This window comes from Phaenicophaeus curvirostris (genome assembly GCF_032191515.1).
Source record: "Phaenicophaeus curvirostris isolate KB17595 chromosome W unlocalized genomic scaffold, BPBGC_Pcur_1.0 scaffold_34, whole genome shotgun sequence".
Lineage (NCBI taxonomy): Eukaryota > Metazoa > Chordata > Aves > Cuculiformes > Cuculidae > Phaenicophaeus > Phaenicophaeus curvirostris.
In genome coordinates, this window is record NW_027206663.1 from 3162579 (window position 1) to 3186194 (window position 23616).

General features: G+C 42.5%; 1 protein-coding gene across 2 annotated transcripts in view; it reads right to left on the reverse strand.

Annotated features, from left to right (window-relative positions):
• LOC138733795 (secretory carrier-associated membrane protein 1-like) overlaps positions 1-23616 on the reverse strand; it is a 122797-nt gene that overhangs the window by 5530 nt on the left and 93651 nt on the right. For both annotated transcript variants that reach the window (XM_069881288.1, XM_069881289.1), the window contains 2 exons: positions 22220-22379; positions 2543-2644 (listed from right to left, as the gene is read on the reverse strand). In XM_069881288.1, the coding sequence (XP_069737389.1) occupies positions 2543-2644; positions 22220-22379 (262 nt within the window). The remainder of the gene's footprint in view (positions 1-2542; positions 2645-22219; positions 22380-23616) is intronic.

A 23616-nucleotide genomic window follows, 5' to 3' on the forward strand; every position in this document is an offset into this window, starting at 1 on the left:
GCAGTAAGAAAGAATGCAATTGTAGTAGGAGTTTAGCTTGCTTACTAGTTGAAACAAGGACAGTCCCCCAGCAGGAACAAAAGACAGATCTGAGCTCACCAAGAGGACACAATGAGGAAAGAGATAAGATAAAGAACATCAGAGGATTCTGAAGACACAAAGGAACTGTGATGTACATTCAAGAGTGGGTGATAAGATATGATAATGAGTTCTATATATGTTTAACCAATATTCCCAGAATATGTAAACAGTGTTTCTCGGAATCTATATGAATGTGTATGTTTAACCAGTATAAAAGTCCTATAACCAGGATACACACATTAGGTGAAATGATTCCCTGTGTGTTCGACGTCCTATTATGTATTAAAGCAATACCTGCTTAATAATCAAATTGGCACTGATTATTGAGTTTAGCCTTTTTCATTGCGTCACTAATATAGTGAACTTAGTGTTCATTATGATTTAAAAGGGGGAAATTCCCAGATTCTACTGTGCTGCTTTATTGAGACCGTACTTGTTTAATTGGGCGTCACTCTAGGTGCAATTTCAGCCACATCTAGCACCCCAGGCTAACCCCTGAGAGTTGTTGGAATGCGAGGGGGATTGCACCTAGCCATATCGGTCTGGAAAAACCCGACTCTATTTACATTTTTATTCTGTTAAACAAAATTTTCCCCAGAAATCCTCAGAGACCAACCTTCTAAGCAGTCTGTGATGTCACTAGACACACTCTTGGAAAAATTCAAATGTAAGCTCTCTCTGCAAGGGAGAGATTGGGCTAAGGATAACTGGAAAAGGGAAGACAAAATTCTCATGCATTGAGCAACTACACCAAGAAGAAATGTCTTGGTAAGAATTGCGCCTCTGACTCTGTCAGATGTTTGACGGGAAAAATGATGAATAGCTCGAGTTTGTTCTGTTTTGTTTTGTTTTATATATACTAGAATGGCCCCCAAGGTATTCTGGAATAAGTGATGGGGTAGACAGCTACTAACATGCCCTTCCCCACCCTCTCTTCCACTCAGTTTAGTATACCGAGCTGGGCTGCCTTTGATAAGACTCATAAAAGAGTCCATCTATCTAAAGGCAATCCCAAACCTTGTGAGTGCAAGTCTAGTGACTCACAAGCGTATCAGTTCATGGACACGTGGACTAACACAGCTCCTTTGTGGTGCATCTCTGACACTGTATAATTGCATGCAAGTTCTTTTGTTTTGGATTCTTCCCCCTTCAGAGACACCCAGTCCAGGCTCTAATAAATAGACTCTGTGACAGAACACAGATGGGATCCCAAGGCATATCTGGCTCCTCCCAGCTCAAACAAATGAGTATCAAAATTTGGGATTACTATTCAAGGTATGTGACAAAGCCACAAAAAGCAAGTTGCCTTAAGAAAAATAAAACATTAAGATGGAAAAGATACTTCCACTGAAAAGAGCATAAAAATTCTGTAAACCCCACCAACCTTAAATCTTTCCTCTAATTGTTTCAAATTGCTTTATATCACCTATGTCCAACTGGACTCTACCACAGAACTCAAAAATCCAAACTGTAATTAGCATCTGATTATCTGGCTACTTTTCATACCCCAATTATCCTTAAAAGCACACTCCACATACTTGAAAAGTTGGCCTTCTAAAATTACTTTTTTACTTTGTTCATGTCAATCAAGGTCTCTATGAAAAAGCAAAATATCATATTTGAGAACAAAAAAAAAAAAAGCATTTTTCCATACACTTCAGTACTAAAGCAATTGCGTTTTGTCTGCCGTACATACATTTGGAGTTTAGCAGAAAACCACTGGTACACAGTAGTGTCTTTACCCAGGTACATTATTGCCATGCTATCATCTGGCTACTATAACCACGCTTTTTGTTAATTCAAATTTGTTGGAGTTTTTTTCCAAGAAGGGTTGCCAATAGCTTTTCCTAAATATTAGACCTTGAAGCTTCAAATAAAAGCTTACTTTTAAGTATCAGAATGGAAAATCAACTATTACAGAATAAGGAACTGACTCAGACAAATGAGCTTTTCATATAATATCAAAGATGTACAACTATATTAATCCAAATACAATGTTGACTCATTCTTTAAATTTTAGCCATAAATTTCATTAGTAAATATATTCATATAATCAGAAATAACTAATAATAAAAAATAATACTCAAACAGTATATTATTACAGGCTAAGATATTCTCATTTTCTCTAAGTTTTGCTTATTTCTTTATCCTAAATATAGAGCAAATAACATCTCCACACACCGCTAAAATAGGGGAGGCAATGTATAAAAGAGTAGTTCAAAGCAGCTTACACTGAAAGATAAAATTTTGACCAGCCTAATAACAGAAGTACCTCACACTCTTGGGATAGATTTCACACACTTTTCTGAGTTATCTTAGCTTTTTTGAGTGCTAAATGTAACAATTCCAGTGAACACAAGATTTTATTTAAAAAAAAAACAACACAGACTGCATTACAGTTGCTATATCAAATATGAGTGTCTTGCAGACAGTACAATGCTACAGAAAACAGAATACTCACCAGTTTCCCCATCTTTGAAATCCTGCAGCTTGGAGTACATGTACAGCAAACTGACAGATATATACAAAGAAGAACACAAAGAACCTGAATGAACTGTCACTCCTGAAAGAAGAGGAAAATTAAAAACAGCCAGGAAATTTATGATATTTTACAAATACTGTAGTACCAATCTCAATTTTTTTCCTGCATTAACTAGAGGAAAAGTGCTTTGATTTATTGATGGTGACATGAAATACCAGTAATTCTGTGGTTTTGTAGAGTGTTTATTTACAAGAGCTGCTGCTATTTCTTTAATATATTACTTTTGTCACTTGCACCTCTAACAGAGGTGAGAATAGCAGCAAGATACTATTCCTTAGTGTTCTGTTCAGCACACAGCAGGGCCTCTTAGACTAAACATACAACTTTTGCTACATTCATAAAGAATCAAAGTCTGTTCCATTTTCAGACTGAAGTTCATAGCACTGGAAGGATGAGAAGAAAATATTTTACTTGTAAGAGGACATAAAATCTAATATGGAACTCCTGAAGCAAAATGCAGATCAGAATACTGAAGCAGCTGTTGTTTATAACCAAAATATACAAAATATGTTTACTGTTTAAATTACTAGAATGTCAGCCTGACAAAGACCAAAAGTATTAAAAGTCTGTCAAAAAAACTCCCAAAACAAAACAAAAAACCTAACCCCCCAAACATACAGGCAAAATCACAACAAAGACCTTAATGTATTTCTATCAAAACTAACAATCGCATAATATGCTTCCTACCAAATTTCTAAAGGAAGTAAAAATCACTTAAGTCATGGAAATAGATTTTGCCAATAACAGCTCTTTCTGCAGAAGGGAATTTGTTTGTTTTTATTTATTCAACCAGTTCAGTCGAATAACTATTTCATTTTCAGCTGAACAAATGACTGGAAGTTGAATATGTAAGTAGCAGTTTTCCTTTTCCAAACAATAAATATTCACTAAGAAATGCAAAGGATTTACTAGATTGAAAACCCTGAAAGATAACATGGCACTGAACTCCACCAAATAAGGAAAAAACATTTCATATAAAACAATGCTACTAAGAGAGAGTATGTGTAGATTTATAATTAGTTAATGAAAGCTATTATTTTAAAATACTGGCAAATCTCTGTATTTATCTCTATTTGTACCCACATTGTAACCCAAGTCATGAACAAAAGCTAGACTAGTAAATGAAAGATACTCTTCTACTCAGCCTTAAGGATGTAAGAATTTAGTGTATGAACAAATGCACATTAAACTACATGATTCCTCAGAAATATGTGAGTATAGCAATACCTCCTAGGTTAGCAAAAAGAAACATCTCATTAATCTAAGGGTTATGCTCAATTGCAATTTATGGCTATCAATCTTTCTCTACAAAACTTAGTTCATTTAAACTGGGAACATCCTGATGCATTTCAATGTGAAAAATAATTCCCAAGAAATACTGTAAGAGTGTGCTGATTTAAAAAAAAAAAAAAAGTTCATTTTTGCATGCAAACAACTATTTTGTTTCTAAAGACTAAGATACCACATCTCAAGCTTGTGCAGTCTGCAAAATCCATATTGCCATAGACTAGAAAAAATAATGGAGTTTGATTACTATATACCTGGTCTATTCATTCTTAAGAATCTCAGTCTACTTTAATTACAGACACTGCAGGTCTCTTTAGCAATTAAGATTTTTTTTTAGGTGTAGAGTTTTATGAAATTCATTCAGGAAGCTAAAAATTGAAGACACCCTTAACCATTAATCTGCCTGTGAAGGAACAGTGATTTAAAGTTGTTATCAGCCAAACATAAAGTTAAATATTTCATACAACTATTATGACAATGGCAGAAGTTATGAATAGAATAGAATAGAATAGAATAGAATAGAATAGAATAGAATAGAATAGAATAGAATAGAATAGAATAGAATAGAATCCAGTCCAACTGCCGGACCAATTCAGGGCTGACCAAATTAAAGCATGTTAGTAAGGGCATTGCCCAAATGTCTCTTCAACACTGACAGGCTTGGGGCATTGACCACCTCTCTAGGAAGCCTGTGTCAGTTTTGGACCACCCTCTTGGTAAAGAAATGCTTCCTAATGTCCAGTCTGAACCTACCCTGATGCAGCTTTCCCATGCGTCCTATCTCTGGCTACCAGGGAGAAGAGCTCAGCACCTCCTTCTCCTCAGGAAGCTGCAGAGAGCAATGAGGTCGCCCCCTAGCCTCCTTTTCTCCAAAGGAGACAACCCCAAAGTCCTTAGCTTCTCCTCATAGGACATGTCTCCCAGCCCTTGCACCGGCTTTGTTGTCCTACTCTGGACGCATTCAAGGACCTGAACTACATACAGTACTCAAGGAGAGGCTGCACTAACACTGAATACAGTGGGACCATTGCCTCTTACGACCAGCTGGTTATGCTGTTCGACACACCCAGGATGCAATTTGCCCTCTTGGCTGCCAGAGCACACTGCACACTCATGTTGAGCTGCTGTCGATCAGCACTCCCAGATCCCTTTCTGCAGAGGTGCTCTCCAGTCACTCCTCTCCCCATTTATACTTGTGCCTGGCACAGTTGCAGAATACAGCATTTGGACTTGTTAAATTTCATGTTACTAAAGACTGCTTTCTGCTCCAACCTATCCATATCCTTCTGCAAGGCCTCCTGTCCCTCAGGAGAGTCAACAGCACCTCCCAGTTTGGTATCACCAGCAAACTTGCTAATGGTGCATTCAACTCCTGCATCCAGATTGTTAATATATTGAACAGGACTGGCCCTAAAATTGAGCCCTGAGGGACATTGATTCTGACCGGTCACCAGCCAGATGCAGCCCCATTCAGTACAACCCTTTGAGCTCTGACCTTCAGCCAGTTTTTCACCCAGTGCACTGTGAACCCACTCATCCCACAGTTGGACAACTTGTCCAGAAGGATGCTGTGAGCAACAGATCCAAAAGCCTTCCTAAAATCCAAAAGCCCCACATCCTCTGCCTTCCCTTCACCCACTAGACAGGTGACCTTGTCATAGAGGGATATCAAATCAGTTAAATAGGACTTTCCCTTTGTGGACCAATGTTGACTGTGCCCAGTGACTGCATTGTTCTTTAAATGCCTTTCAATAGCACCCAGTATGATCTTCTCTGTTCCTTTTCCAGGAACTGAGCTTAGATGAACAGGTCTGTAGTTTCCTGGGTCTTTCCTCATGCCCTTTTTGTAGATGGGAACAACATTGGCTAGTTTCCAGTCAGCAGGGACCTCCCCAGACTCTCAAGACCTTTGGTAGATGATCAAGAGGGGTCCTGCCATAACATGTTCTAGCTCCTTCAGTGCTCTTGGATGAATCCCATCAGGCCCCATGGACTTGTGAACGTTCAGCTGACACAGCTGGTCCCTTACAATTGCAGTGTCCACAAGTGGAAAGTCACTGTTCCTGCAGTCATGGTCCTCTGACTCAGAGGACTGAGCAGCTCAGCGTTATTAAAGACTCAGGAAAAAGTGCACTGAATGGCTCCGCATTTCCTTCATCCCTATTTGCCAGATGACCATCTTCAACAGGTATCAGTCCAATGTTTTCATTACACCTCCTCTTGCTATTAACATACTGTAAAGGCCAAGACATTTACTCTTGTCTGTCTTAAATATTGTTTGTCTGAGGACTGCCTGCCTGCATCTGAGGGCCTTGTTTGTTGTGGTGCTGGCAATGAATAGCAGAGGGAGGAGGTGCGGTGGCGGGTGCTGCCCTCCCCACACCCACCTGACTGCCCTGGCTGGACCCTCCAGAAGGAGCTTCTGCACATACCTGGCAAGACCTTCCCCCCCCATGGTCTCTGCTGCCAGAGAGACCATATGTTCCCGAGGAACTGTGGCTGCTGATTGGAGTGGGGACCCTTATACAATATGTAGAATATTTTGAAACTTCACCAAGTGGAATATTTTGATTTAAGCTAAAGTACATTTAAGTTTCATCTAAGCAGTTGTGGTTTTCTGAAAGTTAGACAGAATGTCCCTCTGATAGCATGCTTTCTCTAAAATGGTTTTTTTCCAGACACTGTTTGTTCCTTGAAGATGATAATGCCTTGTGAGAAGTATGAGAGACAGATGTCTCTCCTTCTGTAATCCCCTCCTTTTGCAGTATTTTCTATCTTAAGGCCAGGGTCAACCAGCAAGCCAAATTAGCAACCAGCTCCAAATTAGCAACAATTTTGACTGTTGCAAAGTTTCATAACATTAAAATTAGACTTTGGAAAGTAATAGAATATGCATAAGATTTCTGGGAAAATTTATATGTAGACATGTAAGTGGGAAGTGTATTCTGTAACCACCCTTTGTCTCATTGCATATATTTGATGGAGATCACTCCTGCATGTTGCCCAGGCCTGATAAAGGATGTTTGCTTTTGAAGGAAGGAATAAATCATTAAGAATAATAAGAATCAAATCTTGGCCAGCTTGCAGTAAGAAAGATTGTGATTGTAACAGGAGTTTAGCTTGTTTACTAGTTGAAACAAGGACAGTCCCCCAGCAGAAACAAAGAGCAGACCTGAGCTCACCAAGAGGACACAATGAGGAGATAAGATAAAGAGCATCAGAGGATTCTGAAGACACAAAGGAACTCTGATGTACATTCAAGAGTGAATGATAAGATATGATAATGAGTTCTATGTATGTTTAACTAATATTCCCGGAATATGTATCCAGTGTTCCTCGGAATCTATATGAATATGTATGTTTAACCAGTATAAAAGTACTGTAACCAGCCTCAATGGACACACACATTTGGTGAAAAGATTCCCTGTGTGTCTGACATCCTATTATGTATTAAAGCAATACCTGCTTAATAACCAAATCGGCATTGATTATTGAATTTGGCCTTTTTCACAGCATCACTTTTGGTGACTCAGATGGGACAACCTCTGCTAGGCTGCACGACCCAGTAAGTATAAGGACCCCCTTGGGTACCCCTAGGATCTTTTCTTGGAGGGGCTCCTTCCCCTGACTGGATTGCTGCAGGAGCAGACAAAGACCATCTCCTGAAAAGGTATTCTTTAAGTTCTTGTTCTTGAACCAGTAATGGGGAAGACTCCATAAGTCATGAGGAGTCGTCCCATTTGGAGCACTGTACGACTGATTGCAGTCCCCTTTGTGTATTCTTGTGGTAGAGTTATGTACAATTGTACCTGGATTCTTGTGGAAGCCTAGGTTTTGGTGACAGGGGTTAAAGGTCCCACTGTCTTGGTCTGGTAAGGGGGTTTGAGCCCCCCCATCTTTGTTTGGTACAGTGTTCTGGGTCCCCACTGATAATTACTATAAGAATTATGCGCTGCTTTGGTCTTGAACTCAGAAAGTATAATAAGGAACTGAATACTGATACCTGATTTTGACTTGGGTATACTTCATAACTCTGTGTGTGTATGTGTGTGCGCACGTGTGAGACATAGCTATGGAATGAGTGTAGAGTTTTGATCTGTGGTCCTGTTAGGGGTGCGCCTGGAGATGAATGGAGTGAGTGCAAGTTTTGTCTTAGAATTGTTATGACTTTGTTGTTAACTTAGTAGCTGTTGCATGGACAGCGTGTGAAGAACAGAAACTGGTAAATTATGTCAGGAAGTTTAGCTAATTCTGACAAAAGACTGTGGTCACCATGAATAGCTTTAATCTTGACCAAGAAGGAAAAAAAAATAAAACAAACCAAAAACCTCCATTGGGTTTGAATGCCCCCTCCTTTCTCCTCCCTTGAATGCGAAGGGTTTTTTTGTTTTTTTTTCCCTCTGGGACCAGGAATTAACCCTGTTATCTCTGTAGGGGTATGTCAAGTTGTGAGTAGTTTTACTTAGATAAAAATAATGAGCATCCCAGTGATTACTGGGGAATTCTCAAACAGGCTTTATTAAAATATGAGGGGGATGACCTTTAAAATTTTAATAGAGGGCCAACTATCAATTTATTCAAAATTTGTTGTGTGATTATTTCTGCAGGCACTTTTATTGTCATGTATGTGTAATTGGGGAACAGTACACACAGGTTTAGTGTGTGTGTATGTATGTGTATCAATAATGTAAGAAATGTTGAACACCTGCCTAATTGGCAGAGACAGAACTTAATGCAATTTAATAGGAAGCTTGATCAGTGATAGAGAGTGTATGTGAAGAGAAGGAGAAAAGAAAAAGATTTAAAGTTAATATGTTTGTACCAAGTGTGTAAGTAGCAGTGGTCATTAGATGTGTGTAAAAGGTTTAAACAACAAAGGCAGGTGCCTCTGATTTGTAAACTTTCTAAAACTCTGACTTGTGAACTTTTTAAAACTTGAATCATCTTTTTAGAACATTGCTGAAATGCAATAGACTAGTATCCAGACGCAATAAATTTGCTAGCTCTTCCTCTGGTACGTAAATTGCTTATTTATTTTCTAGCTTGAACCATCCAAGCAGTGATATGAGAACTATAAAATTAACACCTGGTTTATTTTTCAAGACATTCATGGAAGACTGTTCATTGTTCAGCAGCTGGTGTGTGTGAGGAGGTGGACTGTTTGATCGACCCTAACCTGGGGAAAAACCTCTGAATATTTTTGAGAAAGTTGTTTTAAAACAGATGTGTGATCTTACAAGAAAAGGGTTTGTGTTTTTTTCCTCTTTTCACAGAAAATTGATTTAGTAGCATTCTGCATTCCAGTGTCACTTACCAGATCAGCAACTGCTGGGCTCTGGCACAGACAACAGTGAATGGGCCAAAGACAATACCCTTTGCGATTGAAAGATTGTAAAGGAATAGAAAGCACAATTAATAACTTTTTAAGACATGGAACTATTACTGGAATGCGAATCTGAATATAATACCCCATACTACTAGTGAAAAAGCTTGATGGAACTTACTGAGTAGTATAGGACCTGAGAGGAATAAATAAGAGTGTCAGGGATATGCATCCTGCAGCATCTAATCCCTATATATTACTAAATTAAAAATAACCAAATACTGTTTACAGTGTTAGATTTAAAAGATGCATTTCTCTGTCTGCCATAAGCCAAAGAAAGTCAAAAGATATTTGCATTTCATAGAATCATACAATAACCAGGTTGGAAGAGACCCACCGGATCATGGAGTCCAACCATTCCTATCAAACACTAAACCATGTCCCTGAGCACCTCGTCCACCCGTGCCTTAAACACCTCCAGGGAAGGTGACTCAACCACCTCCCTGGGCAGCCTGTTCCAGTGCCCAATGACCCTTTCTGTGAAAAATGTTATCCTAATGTCTAGCCTAAATCTCTCCTGGCTGAACTTGAGGCCATTTCCTCTTGTCCTGTCCCCTGTCACTTGGGAGAAGAGGCCAGCACCCTCCTCTCTACAACCTCCTTTCAGGTAGTTGTAGAGAGCAATGAGGTCTCCCCTCAGCCTCCTCTTCTCCAGGCTAAACAACCCCAGCTCTCTCAGCTGCTCCTCATAAGACTTGTTCTCCAGCCCCCTCACCATCTTTGTTGCTCTTCTCTGGACTTGCTCCAGAGCCTCAACATCCTTCTTGTGGTGAGGGGCCCAGAAATGAACACAGTATTCGAGGAGCGGTCTCACCAGTGCCAAGTACAGAGGGAGAATAACCTCCCTGGACCTGCTTGTCACACCATTTCTGATACAAGCCAAGATGCCATTGACCTTCTTGGCCACCTGGGCACACTGCTGGCTCATGTTCAGTCGGCTGTCAACCAACACCCCCAGGTCCCTCTCCTCCAGGCAGCTTTCTAGACAGACTTCTCCTAGTCTGTAGCGCTGCATAGGTTGTTGTGCCCCAAGTGTAGGACCCGGGACTTGGCCTTGTTAAACCTCATGCCATTGGACTCTGCCCAGCGGTTCAGGCTGTTCAGATCCCTTTGCAGAGCCTCCCTACCCTCCAGCAGATCGACACCAGCTTATCGTCTTCCGCAAACTTGCTAAGGGTGCACTCAATGCCTTCATCCAGGTAATTGATAAAGACATTGAACAGGGCTGGACCCAGCACTGAGCCCTGGGGAACCAAACTTGCAACTGGCCTCCAGCTGGAGTAAACACCATTTACCACCACTCTCTGGGCCTGGCCATCCAACCCGTTTTCCACCCAGGAGAGTGTGTGCCTGTCCAGGCCAGAGGCTGACAGTTTCTCAAGCAGAATGCTGTGAGAAACTGTGTCAAAGGCTTTACTGAAGTCCAGGAAGACCACATCCACAGCCTTCCCCTCATCCAGCAGCCGAGTCACTTTGTCATAGAAGGCGACCAGGTTAGTTTGGCAAGACCTGCCTTTCGTGAACCCATGTTGACTGGGCCTGATCACCTGGTTTTCCTGCATGTGCATCATGATAGCACTCAAGATCACCTGCTCCATGACTTTCCCTGGCACTGAGGTCAGACTGACAGGCCTGTAGTTTCCTGGGTCCTCCCTGCGACCCTTCTTGTAGATGGGCACAACATCAGCCAGCCTCCAGTCCAGTGGGACTTCCCCAGTCTTCCAGGACTGTTGGAAGATGATGGAAAGGGGTTTGGCCAGCACATTTGCCAGCTCCTTCAATACCCTTGGATGAATCCCATCCGGCCCCATAGACTTGTGGGTGTCTAGCAAGGCTCTGACCACCTCCTCTTGGATCATGGGAGCCTCATTTTTCTCCTCTGACTCCTGGGTTTGTACACAGAGGGAACAACTTTCTTTACAATTAAAGACTGAGGCAAAGAAGGCATTAAGTACCTCAGCCTTTTCCTCATCCCCTGTCACTGTTGTTCCTTCTGCGTCCAATAGGGACTGTATAGTCTCCCTAGTCCTCCTTTTATTATTTATATATTTATAGGAAGTTTTTTTGTTATCTTTCACAGACTTTGCCAATCTGATTTCTAGTTGAGCCTTAGCCCTCCTGATTTTTTCTCTACACAATCTCACTTCCCTCCTGTAGTCCACCCAACAGGCCTGTCCCCTCTTCCAGAGCCCATAAACATTTCTCTTCCTCTTGATATCCCTCAAGATCTCTCTGTTCAACCAAGCTTTTTTTTTCCCCTGCCGGCTTTTTTTCCGGACCACGGGGATGGCTTTCTCCTGAGCTGCTAGGATTTCCTTTTTGAAGAGCTCCCAGCCCTCATGGGCTCCCTTGCCCTTGAGTACTGTCTCCCATGAGACATCGCCAACCAGCCTTCTGAAGAGTTCAAAGTCTGCCCTCTGGAAATTTAGTGCTACCGTCCTGCTAACCACCCTCTTCACTTCACCTAGAACAGAAAACCCTATCATCTCATGATCGCTTTGTCCTAGGTGTCCTCCTACTGCCACATCCCCCACAAGGCCTTCTCTGTTCACAAACAGCAGGTCCAGGAGGGCACCTTCCCTTGTTGGTTCACTCACCAGCTGTGCAAGGAAGTTGTCTTCCACACACTCCAGGAGCCTCCTAGACTGCTTCCTTTCTGCTCTATTGTACTTCCAGCAGATCTCAGGAATTGAAGTCTCCCACAAGATGAAAGGCATCTATCTAGAGATTAACCCTAGCTGTTTATAGAAGAGCTCATCAGCTGCTTCTTCTTGGCTGGGTGGTCTGTAACAGACTCCCATCACAAAATCTGCCTTCTGGTGGGCTCCTCTGATTTTAACCCACAGGCACTCAATCTCCTCATCGCCACAATCCATCTCAACAGTGTCCAAGTCCTCCCTTACGAAGAGGGCTACCCCGCCTCCTCTCCTACCCTTCCTATCCTGCCTGAAGAGTTTGTATCCCACCATAGCTGCACTCCAGTTACATGAGTCGTCCCACCACATTTCTGTGATGGCAACGACATCATAGGCTCCTTGCCCTATGACAGCTTCCAGCCCTTCCTTCTTATTCCCCATGCTGTGTGCAATGGTGTTAATGCAATTCAGCTGAGCTGCCGAGCCTTCAGCCCAATTGCCTGGTCACTGGAGTAGCTAGCGCCAGAGTGCCCGTATCTCCCTTAGCACCCCGAGGTGTGTTCTCCCCCACTTTCTGTGTGGTGATGTACTGGTGGTCTTCACCAGCACACCCTCTCTGAATCACCAGTGCCCCACATCCAGGCTCATTCCTGTCTAGCCTGGTCTCATCCCCCTCCCCCTTCACATCTAGTTTAAAGCTCGGTTTATGAGCTTAGCTTGGTTTTTAGCAAGGGCTTTATCCCCACTAGGAGACACACGTGTCCCATCCTTAGTAACAAAGCCTGGGGGTGCGTGAGCCACCCCATGATCAAAGAAGCCGAAGCCCCTCTTCTCACACCAGGCTTGGAGCCAGGCATTAATCGAATTCTTCTTCCTGACTTCCTGCTCCTCTCTATTTAGCCTTGGGATGGAGCAGAATACTATTTGAGCCCCAGAGCCCTCCATCATTTTCCCAATGGCCCTGAAGTCTTTCTTGATGGCTTTGGTCTTTCTATTTTCTAAATCATCACTACCAGTTTGGACTAGCATCAGAGGATAGTAGTCTGTCTCGTGGACCAGGGAAGGAAGTTTTCTAGCTACCTCCTTCACTGATGCCCCCGGTAAGCAGCAGACTCTCTGTGGAGCGGGTCCGGTCTGCAAATGGGTCCCTCCATTCCTTTTAGGAGGGAGTCCCCTACAACAATCACCCTCCTCTTCTTCTTAATGGAGGATGTTTTTATCTTTTTCTGAGGATGGTGTGGCCTAGGGAAAGATTCTAGGCTGTGGGAGCCATTTGAAGGGTAGAGTCCTACCTCTGGTAGGAAAACTAAATTTACTTGGACATTGTTGCTCCAAGATTTTAAGAATAGCCCAACAAATTCTGGAAAGCAATTAGCATGGGAAATTGAAGCATGGGATTCCCCATCTAGAGATGAAATCCTTCTACAGTATATGGATGATTTGTTAATAGCAACTGAAGCAAGACCTGAGTGCATTCAGTGGATCGTAAATTTGTTTAATTTTCCTGGATTAAATGGATATTGAGTCTCTCAACAGAAAACCCAAACGGTGCAAGAACGACTGACAAACTTGGGATATGGACTATACAGGGAACAATGAGAACTAGGAAATGAATGGAAGGAAGCCATCTGTCAGACTCCAGTCTCACAGACAGTAAAAGAAATCTTAACCTTCTTGGGAATGACAGGTTGGTGGCACTTATGGGTTTGCAATTATGGAGTGATTATAAAGCTATTATATGAACTTTTAAAACCAACCCTCCCCATCTGGCATGGTCTAAGGAGGCTAAAAACGCATTTGAGACACTTAAAAAGGCACTTTGGACCAGAAGATGCTCGTCTAGGTTTTGGAAATACCAAGCCATCCTGTTTGAGTCAGATGATATTGAAATTGAAGTAACTAATGTTGTGAACCCAGCTTCATTTCTCAGTGGAATGACAACCGAACCACCAACACATGACTGTCTTGAAACAATAGAAGCTGTGTATTCCAGCAGGCCAGGTCTGAAGGAAGAACCTCTGGAGGATGCGCAAGATTCCTGGTTTTCAGATGGAAGAAGCTTTGTCTGACAAGGTACCCATAAAGCTGATTTGGCGGTAACTACTAGGGACAAGGTAATTGAATCCCAACCATTATCTGCTGGGACTTCGGCTCAAGAGGCTGAAATTATTGCATTGACCAGAGCCTTAGAACTGGTGAAAGGAAAAAAGATGAATATATGGACAGATTCTAAATATGCCTTTGAAGTTGTTCATGCTCATGGAGTGATTTGGAAAGGAGAAAGGGTTATTGACGGCACAAAGAAAACAGATCAAACGTGCTGAAGAAATACTTTGCCTATTGGAGGCAGTACAATTACCAACTGAAGTCACCATCATGCACTCACTGTTGAGGGCACCTGAGAGGTAACACTGAGCAGGAAACATGTAATAGATTGGCTGATTATGAGGCTAAATGGGTGGCAGAAAGAATGCAAGAATAGCAAATTTAAGCTCTAATCCTAGATAACAGAGATGCACAATTAAAAGACGGCAGAACTATTGTACCTGCCAGCTTGGTTTGGGAACTTTTCAAGAGTGAACATAATAAAACCCATTGGGGACCAGACCCCTTATATCAATTCTTAAGTCAGAAATGGATAGGGAGGAATTTATATACCATTGTTTACCAAGTGACTCAACAGTGTGAAATATGTTTAAAGAATAATCCTAATACAGGAAATTGGATACAAATAGTAATAATTAGGAAAGGAAATGTGTCCAGAGAGTGTTGGCAAATTTATTTTTCTGAACTCCCAAGAAAAGGGGGGTACAGATACTTGTTAGTATTCACAGATACCTTTTCTAGATGGCCAGAGGCCTTTCCTTGCAGGACAAATAAGGCAGGGGAAGTGACAAAGGTTTTGTTGAATGACATACCCTGATTCGGGGCACCCACGATTATTTTGTCAGATAAAGGCACTCATTCTTGTGCACAAGTAGTACAACAGGTTAATAGAGCATTAGGGATCGATTGGCAATTGCACACTCCACACTGACTACAGGCTAGTGGCCAGGTGGAGAAAATGAATCATCTGATTGTTAATGATAAAACAACAATTAGCTAAAATTTGTCAAGAAACCAATTTGTATTGGTATCAAGCACTTCCTTTGGCCTTGCTTAGAATTCAAACCAAGTCAAGGTCCAAAAACCAACCAAACAAAAAACCCAAACGAAAAACCACCTGTATTAGCTGCATGGGCTAGAGGTTTAAATCAACCTGTACATCATTTTAAACCTGGGGATTGGGTTTATGTTAAGAATTTTATAGGTGATTCGCTTGAGGAGAAGTGGATATTAAGTATTACTGACCACCCCTGTCTCGATCAAGATTAAAGAACAACTCACTTGGATCTACTATTCCTGAGTGAAGGAGGCACCAGGAAAACATTGGACTTCTGAAAATCTAGGGCCTTTAAAACTGAGACTCCAAAGGCAATAGGATGAAGAATCCACAAGTATTGACTCTAATAGCTGGTATTGTTAATACTGTAATTGCCTGGGATCAAAATATGTATCTGTGATTGCTACAAGAAGTAATAGTTTTAACTGGTCAAATTGCAGGGTATGTACAGCTCTTACCAGAGGAAATATGCAGTCCCCTTTATTTGGGGACAATAATCAATTGGCATTGATTATTGATTTTGGCCTTTTTCACAGCATCACTTTCTAAAACTCCATATGAGTCTTAGAGAGTTTGATTTGTTGGCATTTTCGGTATCAATCCCTTTCTTTTTTTTTTTTTTTCATTTTCCTCTCTCTACTTCTCCCCACTCTCTCCCTCTCTCTCACTTACCTTGCTGTGTTTCCTTGACTGGCATTGGTGTGTGTCAGATCAAATCTGAGTGACTTTGGCTGTTCCAGGGATCATATTGTGATCTGAGCAGACTGAAATCTGTTTTAGCAACCATGGGAAGTTGCATCCCCATATCTCAGCTGTGCACCCAAGTGTTTTTGGTCTGTTTATTTTGGTTGAGACCAGAATAAATTTTGCTTTTTGATTTCACTCCTTGTCAGCATCCAGATTGCCACACGGATAAACGAACCATCTTCTGTGGGAAACCTCTGCTAGTTCAGGGAGTCAGGTTGTGTGAACTTAAACATTGGCCTTGAACAGATGCCCGTGTATCCTTGGAGAAGCTGGAAGGTGCCAAGAAGAGCCAAGTAAACAAGATTAGGAAGCTGCCAGGCTGCAGGTGGAATCACCCAATTATGAAGTTATAACTGAGAAGGAGTCATCCCATTATGAACTGTTGGTCTCTAGCTAAACCAATCATGTATGAACGCGCAGCTCAAGAAGGTGTATAAAAAGTCTTGTAAAATCAATAAAGATGTCCTTTTGCCCACAACTTCTACGTGTCGTGGTTTATGCCCACCGCAACATCTGGCGACCCTCGACATGATCGCAGCAATTGGACCGTAGACAGCAGACCGGAGGGCCGTGAGGGATTGGACGACGAACCGCAGAGCTGTGAAGAATTGTACAGTGGACCAGAGAGATGTGAGGAATTGGACGACAGATCTGGAGAGCCATAAGAATACCCAGCGAAGCTGAGCAGTGGAGAAGACAAGAGAGAGTCTCCAGAACTGCCAGCTGAACGGCGAAGGAGTCTCCAGAGCTGCAAGCTGAGCGGTGGAGGAAGAGAGTTTCCAGAGCTGCCAGCTGACCCCTGGGGGAGAGAGTCTCCAGAGCTGCTACTAGAAGCCAGCTAAATTTTTTGAAAAAAACCCACCTGGATTGAGAAGGTAAGCTGCTGGGAGATATGGGTACTTCCTTAAGTAAGGAAGAGACAATGATCGTTACTATGTGGAAAACAATCTTGCAAAAATGGAGAGTTAAGTTAGAAGACTCAGTGCTGCGAAAAATGCTCCTATAGAGTAAAGAACAGGGATATGAAGCAACTACCGTAACTTCTTTTAGTGTTTCTGTCTGGAAAGACGTGGTTGACTCTGCTACGTGGGGGGATAAAGATGCTGCAGTACTTTTACTGACATGGTGTCTGCTTTATGAGACTCTGAATGATTTTAAGCTGCAGTGAGACCAGGCGGAGGGCATCGCCTCTGCTTCTAGTACCGTGCAGTGTCTTGCACCTCCCGTGTCACTCCTTTCAGAGGAACAGACTCCAGGGAGTAAACAAGATATGAACGCAAAGGGAACAATGGGGAAAGTAAAATTAGAAGGCGAAAAGAAAGTAGATTGCAGAGTACACCCTAAAATACATGAGTTGCCTTTTCACGTTTGCTCAGCATTCAAGCAAGAAACTTGGGATAAAATTGGAGTTCGAGTATGGGATCAAGTGACTTGGTCGGATAACAGGCCTGTTACATTGCTCGGTCCCTGGAGGAATGTTTTTGAAGTGCTAAAGGTGTATGTCGGCTCTAAAGAGCACAGCAATAATTCAGAGCCGAGTGCAGGATCGTCAACAACTGCACTAACCCCTCACCCCCCTGAACTGGCTGCGCTTAGCCCTGCACCCTCCGACGGGAGGGCCAACAACCCCTTCGATCTGGGTCCGAGAGACCCCGAGAAGGAGCCCGATCTATCTCGCCCCTGTCCCTCAGACCGACGGGCACAAGCCAGGAGGGAGGTGCAGCGGCAGTGGGAAGTTGAAATGTTGCAAGCTTTGTCTGTGATCTATGCACTGGACGTCGGTCCGCGCTGGGAGCCAGTTGGTTGCAAAGTTATGGAGGAGATTCCAAAAGCTGCAAAAGAGAAAGTACTAACTGCTCCGCAGCCAAGCCACCCGGCCGAGGAGGGGCCGCTGCCCCGGGCCGTGGGGGGGCCGAGGGGGGAACCGCCCCCCGCCAGCTCCTGCGGCCCCGCCCAGAGCGGCTGGAGCAGCCCCGGGTCATTTACAGTGCCCACAGGATGGTCCTTTGGGACCGAAGGGACTGCAACAGATCAAAATAAGAAGTGAACCTGCAATGTGCAGTACTCACAGAGCAATGAAAACAAAAAAAAATTAATTGTTGTATGTGCCCAGTACCGTGTGTAGTTTAAATATCCATAGCATTGAAAAATTGTGGATCCAATAGTGATAACCAACTTTGTATGAATGTATTCAGCCAGCTGAGAAATGAGTGGTCGTGTGTGTGTTTGAAGCGCTTCAAACGTTTGTAGGACTTGCAAATTGGTTTTGATTAATCTAAGAAATACATCTCTGGGACCTTTCAATCTCAAATGTCCACTAAGCCGGCAAACAGGTAGATTTACCTGGGGATCTTTGGAATGAAAGGCTTCAGAAGGAAAAATTTTAAAATATCTAGCAAAACATAAAAATGGAAAGAGAGAGAGAGAGAAGACAAAAATGAAAAAAAAAACCTAACAAGAAAAACCCCAAAACAAAACAACCCCAGCCTTGCAGCTGCATGTGTGAGTGTGCCACCCTCACCCCCCACCCCCAACACGCACTTCCTTTTTCCCTGGATGTGAAGTTTTTTTTCTTTTCAGCTTTTTCCCCAAGTGGTTCAGAGGAGTTAACCCTGTTATCTCTCTAGGGGAATGCCAATTTGTGAGAACACTGCATTCCAGTGTCCCTTATCAGATCAGCAGCTGCTGGGCCCTGGTGCGGACAACAGTGAATGGGGTTTTAGCAAAGGAATAGAAAGCCCAATTAATAACTTATTACAGCATAAAATTAAGAGTGGAATCATATGCAGTGCTAAAAACCTTTCTCACACAGATAAAAATGGACAATGGGCCAGGATGCATAAGTGACCAACTTAACAAGCTTTTTCAAACCTAGGGAATACCATCTGTCACAGGTGATAGCAGAGCGAGCCTATCAGACGCTGAAGAATATGTTGTCAAATACAAAAAGGGGGAATGAAGGGCAAAACACCACATAACAGATTAGGGAGAGCACTGCATGTATTGAATTACTTAAATGTGCGAGAAATCAGGGAGTGGAGCAGTTACCTATAGTAAGGCATTTTTTGTCATTACAAACAGAGGGTCAGCAGCTCAACAAGGAAGAAGTCAAGGTATTATTAAAAATCTTTGAAAACGGGCCGATGGGAGAGACCATATCATTTATTAATCTGGGGAAGAGGGTATGCTTGTGTTTCTACAAATGATGGCCCCTGGTGGATTCCCGCTCGCTGCATTCGGCTTGTTGTGGATGGTTCATGCAAGTGAAGAATGAATGGTCCCACAACAGAAGCAAATACACCTCCTCTAATATGTCACGCTTTTTTCTTTTTCTGTTCTAGCTGTTTTGTCTGCAGGGATTTTTCTAATTTGTGGGGATATAGCGTGGGGGTGGAATTCCATCGAAACTTAATGATGGGCTGTGTAGCTTTGGGCAGCCTATGTTACTAACATCCAACCTTATTATGATTTATAACAGAAAAATGAATTAAAAGATATATCCATTAATTTGAAGCTAATTAGGACCTGGAGAAATTACAGCATCCTCGGCATTGGCACCTGAACCTGGGATGTTGGTTGGGTAGGCAAACCAATGCTACATTGATTTCACTGAGTGATTTGTTAACTGATGTTGATAGTGTTAGGTATGCTGTATCGCATTATTAGCCCAAGGACATGGACATGAAGACTTTGAGGGAATGTGTTGTATTGGACAAGTAGACGATGGGTAGAATTGGTTGAATGGCTTGCTTAAAGGATGGGGACTGTCAAGGTGGTTATTATCTTTGGTAAAATCTAGATTGTCGATTTTGTTCGTTATTGTAGTTGTGTTATTAATGTTGCCAAGTCTTGTGTTTCTGTTGTAAAGAGGGCACGGGCAATTTTTGTAGCACAAATACAAAAAGGGGGAATTGTGGGAAACCTCTGCTAGTTCAGGGAGTCAGGGTGTGTGAACTTAAACATTGGCCATGAATAGATGCCCGTGTATCCTTGGAGAAGCTGGAAGGTGCCAAGAAGAGCCGAGTAAACAAGATTAGGAAGCTGCCAGGCTGCAGGTGGAATCACCCAATTATGAAGTTATAACTGAGAAGGAGTCATCCCATTGTGAACTGTTGGTCTCTAGCTAAACCAATCATGTATGAATGCGCAGCTCGAGAAGGTGTATAAAAAGTCTTGTAAAATCAATAAAGATGTCCTTTTGCCCACAACTTCTATGTGTCGTGGTTTACCCCCGCCACAACAATCTTGTTTGACTGGGCAGGTCAAAAGAAGGCCCAGACATGAATGTGCAGCTCATGGAGTGAGGCATAACACATACTTAAAAGCCCTTCTTGTTGTCTGACACAACACTGGCCAGATTCACCTCTAATTGAGCTTTGGCTTTTCATGTCTTCTCCTTGCATATACGAACCACAGCTCTGTAATCTTCCTGTCAAGCCTGACCTTGTTTCGAAAAGTAATACAGTTTCTTCTTCCTCTTGAGCTCCATGAAGAGTTCCCTGTTCAGCCAAGCTGGTCTTCTGCCCCACTTGCTTGACTTTTGACACAGTAGAATTGCTTGCTGCTGTGCTTTTAAAAGGGGATTCTTAAAAGCTGACCAGCACTCATGGACTCCTAAGCCCTCAAAAGCAGATTCCCAGAGTACTCTGGTAAGTAGCTCCCCGAATAGAATCACAGAATCACAGAATCACAGAATAACCAGGTTGGAAGAGACCCACCGGATCATCGAGTCCAACCGTTCCCATCAAACACTAAACCATATCCCTCAGCACCTCATCCACCCGTGCCTTAAACACCTCCAGGGAAGGTGACTCAACCACCTCCCTGGGCAGCCTGTTCCAGTGCCCAATGACCCTTTATGTAAAGATTTTTTTCCTAACGTCTAGCCTAAACCTCCCCTGGCGGAGCTTGAGGCCATTCCCTCTTGTCCTGTCCCCTGTCACTTGGAAGAAGAGGCCAGCACCCTCCTCTCTACAACGTCCTTTCAGGTAGTTGTAGAGAGCAATGAGGTCTCCCCTCAGCCTCCTCTTCTCCAGGCTAAACAACCCCAGCTCTCTCAGCCGCTCCTCATAAGGCCTGTTCTCCAGCCCCTTCACCAGCTTTGTTGCTCTTCTCTGGACTCGTTCCAGAGCCTCAACATCCTTCTTGTGGTGAGGGGCCCAGAAGTGAACACAGTATTCAAGGAGCGGTCTCACCAGTGCCGAGTACAGAGGGAGAATAACCTCCCTGGACCTGCTGGTCACGCCGTTTCTGATACAAGCCAGGATGCCATTGGCCTTCTTGGCCACCTGGGCACACTGCTGGCTCATGTTCAGTCGGCTGTCAACCAACACCCCCAGGTCCCTCTCCTCCAGGCAGCTTTCTAGACAGACTTCTCCCAGTCTGTAGCACTGCATAGGGTTGTTGTGCCCCAAGTGCAGGACCCGGCATTTGGCCTTGTTAAACCTCATGCCATTGGACTCTGCCCAGCGGTCCAGCCTGTTCAGATCCCTTTGCAGAGCCTCCCTACCCTCCAGCAGATCGACACTTCCACCCAGCTTAGTGTCGTCCGCAAACTTGCTAAGGGTGCACTCGATGCCTTCATCCAGATCATTGATGAAGACATTGAACAGGGCTGGACCCAGCACTGAGCCCTGGGGAACCCCACTTGTCACTGGCCTCCAGCTGGATTTCACACCATTTACCACCACTCTCTGGGCCCGGCCATCCAACCAGTTTTCCACCCAGGAGAGTGTGCGCCTCTCCAGGCCAGAGGCTGACAGTTTCTCAAGCAGAATGCTGTGAGAAACTGTGTCAAAGGCTTTGCTGAAGTCCAGGAAGACCACATCCACAGCCTTTCCCTCATCCAGCAGCCGAGTCACTTTGTCATAGAAGGTGATCAGGTTTGTCTGGCAAGACCTGCCTTTTGTGAACCCATGTTGACTGGGCCTGATCACCCAGTTCTCTTGCATGTGCTTCATGATAGCACTCAAGATCACCTGCTCCATGACTTTCCCTGGCACTGAGGTCAGACTGACAGGCCTGTAGTTTCCTGGGTCCTCCCTGCGGCCCTTTTTGTAGAATAGCTTCAGGTTTGCTCTCCTGAAGTCCAGGGTAGCAACTCTGCTGTCAAGCACTTCAGATGTGTTCCCAAACCTTCCATGCTACCAGGAGCAAATATTTTTAAAATATTTTAAAGGATATTCTATGATAATCCTAACTAAATGTTTATCAACATTCCAAATACAGGAACTGAATTTATGGCAATCATTCTATTTGTTTCCAATGAAATAACATTAAAGGATTATCATAATGATAAACAAGCAAATTCTGGAATGTTAATGCATTTCAACAAGTGTAATTTTTTTAAAAAATATATTAAGTGAAGCTGAAGTTCTTACCTGAAAGCTCCATAAAGTGGTCTGTACCAGCAGACAAAAGAACAAGGGGTAAAAAGCAAGAACCATAGGATACTCAGTCCAAAATCAACCCCTCGTGTAGCATCAATGTAAAACCAGGCCAAACATCCGAAAATATTAAGAAACAGTGTCACTGTATGGACTGTGGAAGAAAAAGCAAAAAAATTAATTCAACTATGTTCATATAATAAATTATTACAACTGTTCAAGTAATATCAGTATTCACAAGTCTAAGTATTGAACATGAGAAATCAAGTAGTATCAGGCGTATAGTGAAGAAAAAAATCCATTAGAAAAATAAAATATCTTCAAACCTAAAATGATGAAAAAAAGGTTTCTACAGCTACAATAATTGGTATGCCCTCAACAGTAATTATTGCATTTTTTTTTAAACAAGCTGGTTATTTATTTTCTCTTAAAATCAGGCAAGTAAACGAGTGCAGGACTGTCAGCCTCAGTACTACAATAAAAACTACTGTATTTTTAACAGATTAAAAGCTTATAAATTATATCAAATACATGATAAATTTAGTACTGTACACATTCTAATTTGAACAGAAAATTAAAAGAAAAACTTAATGAAAAGCTCTCTTGCATGTAATAAAGCAAAAAAACCTACTTAGTAAAAATGTTTCTCAGTAAAACAATATCTGCAAGAAGCTGTTCTATAACCTTTAATACATATTGCGTATTCATATATTTCTTATAACATTGGTCTTAAACATATGTCCTCTTGGTGCTCAACTCTTAGCTCAGTACTGGCATTTTATCACTGGCAGACTTTGTTACACATTAAATACTGAATTTATACTAAAGAAGATGCACTGACATTAAAACTTCACAATTTACTTCAAATACATTTAGTTCTTGAAACAGACAAATATACAGGAGTAAGAAGAAACATTACAACTACTACTTTCATGCTACCTGGCACGGAATTTAGTTCTGTCAGACTTAGATGAACATGAATTTCTGTCTTTCTTCATCAATAACCAGTGACTCAGGACTGATTTTGCTATCTCAGAGGATAGTTTCTATACTTGTGGACAAGGATCAAGTAGTGTATTTATAACTGAGAGTGTACAACAGCTTGTTACAGCACTGATTTTTTTATTTAAGTCCAGAGAAACATTCTAGTAATTCTACTGGAAAGTAAGGTTAACAGAAGAATAATAGAATGATTTGGACTGGAAAGGACTATGAAGGCCATCCATTTCAACTCCCTACAATGAGCATGGACATCTTCAACTCGATCAGGTTGCTCAGAGCCCCTTACTACCTGGCCTTGAATGTTTCCAGGGAGGGGCATCTACCACCTCTCTGGACAAACTGTTACAGTGTTTCACCAAACTCAGTGTAGAAAATGTCTTAATTATATC